Raw genomic sequence first — 1,782 nt, 5'->3', positions numbered from 1 at the left:
TTCGAGCCCCGCATGTCTTTGGAGGGAGGTAAATATAATTACCTTAAGTGCTCTTTGAGCCCAAAGATCTTCCCTGCCTTGGACTGGAGCACCATCCCCTCACCCTAAAATTTACCTTACCAAAAAAAATATATTAAAACTTAGTATATATTAATAACATTACCCCAAGAATAAAAGGGAACTCATGATGTACTTATAATGTGCAAGACAACCATTCTTGTATAAAGACTAAAAACTACTATAGGGGTTACCAACCCTACAAATCCTTCTCTCCTCTCTTGTATCTTCCAAGTTTTTTCCTAACACACTCTTGAGTTTGATTTGATTGAGCACACTTCTTTATCAAGCACATTAAAATATAGCCATAGCTGCATTAAACACAACAATCACAATGTCTTTTTATCTGTTCTTCCTCTTCATCACAATGCCCCTCATTGTTTTTTGTGATTTTGAAATGCCTTCAGGTAACAGAAACAAAACCTCTTTTGCTTAATTCTCTCTTCTCTCTCTCTCTCTCTCTCTCTCTCTCTCTATATATATATATATATATATATATATATATATATATATATATATATATATATATATATATATATATAATTTTATGCTTCATCTGAGCCAAACATTTTCATAATGTTTGCAGGTTCTTCAACACAGATTTTTCATTCTTTCCATGAAGACAAAAATGGTTCTCTAACAGTGTCAGAAAAAGTTGAACATGCACACTACACCCCTAGAAAATTTTGGTTTCATGGTACACACAAGCAATTCTTTCATTTTTTTTTTTATTATTTTATTTATAAATAAACCATCAATTTAATATGTAAAATATTTCTCGTAATTCCAAAGTATATGAAATTTATCACTTTAGTCTCTGCTATTAAGATGTGACGGACTAACATGACATAAATTCACAAGCTTTAAGGACTAAAACGACGATTTCCTATATTTAATACTCGTTTATTTATTTTTTTTAATTAGGTTCTTGCACAAAAAGAGACATTAGTATCTCACAAAGCAAAGGTTCAACTTCTGGAATTCCACAGTACATTGTGCAAATTGTTAACACTTGTGTTTCTGGATGTGCTCCTTATGATATCCATCTTCACTGTGGTTGGTTTGCTTCTGCAAGAATAATCAACCCTAAATTGTTCAAGAGACTCTCTTATGATGATTGTTTGGTGCATGGAGGGAAGCCTTTAACTTCTAACCAGATTATTAGATTCACTTATTCTAATTCTTTTATGTACCCTCTTGCATTCAAGTCTGCTAGATTTTGCTGAGTCCAAAATATAATTCCAAAAGAATAAGAAGAATATGACATAGAGTTCCAAAAATTATTATAGGCCCTTATTTATATTAACAAGAGAAATTATACAACTCTTGCTTAAGCTTTATTTAACTATAATATGTCATTTTGATATGTAAACTTTACATTACTTGGAGAATTTTTTAATTTCCAAGTAAAAAAAAATGCTTATATGGTTGTAGCATAATGTTGCATTGAACACTTGGTGCAATGTGTCTGCCTCTCTTTTATCATACAATTACAAACAAGTAGAGACATACATAGGTAAGGGAGAGAATTGTCTTTTGCCTGTGTCTTGAAGCTTAGTATGATTATAGGCAGTATAGTCCTGAGAGTCAGTAGAGGGTTAGACTCAAACATAGAGGAGAAAATGACAACACCATGCAATTAATCACACAAAATAAGTGCTTTCATTTTCCATTTTCTTTGCTCTTTGATCACTGGTCTTCATTGTAGAAGGTAGTTGTGTGTCA

The 1,782-nt window shown here is 31.9% G+C and overlaps 1 protein-coding gene across 1 annotated transcript; it reads left to right on the top strand.

The window, feature by feature from the left end:
- Positions 1–207: 207 nt before the first annotated feature.
- On the top strand, positions 208–1,366 carry LOC11410219 (TPD1 protein homolog 1). The gene is made up of 3 exons (XM_003594697.3): positions 208–464; positions 644–754; positions 982–1,366. The coding sequence occupies exons 1-3, from the start codon at positions 392–394 to the stop codon at positions 1,281–1,283; spliced, it is 486 nt and encodes a 161-aa protein (XP_003594745.1). The 5' UTR covers positions 208–391; the 3' UTR covers positions 1,284–1,366.
- Positions 1,367–1,782: the final 416 nt, after the last annotated feature.

This window comes from Medicago truncatula, chromosome 2 (assembly GCF_003473485.1).
Source record: "Medicago truncatula cultivar Jemalong A17 chromosome 2, MtrunA17r5.0-ANR, whole genome shotgun sequence".
Taxonomy (NCBI): Eukaryota; Viridiplantae; Streptophyta; class Magnoliopsida; order Fabales; family Fabaceae; genus Medicago; species Medicago truncatula.
Note: the sequence above shows the minus strand (reverse complement) of the source record. Positions and strands in the feature narration are given on the sequence as shown.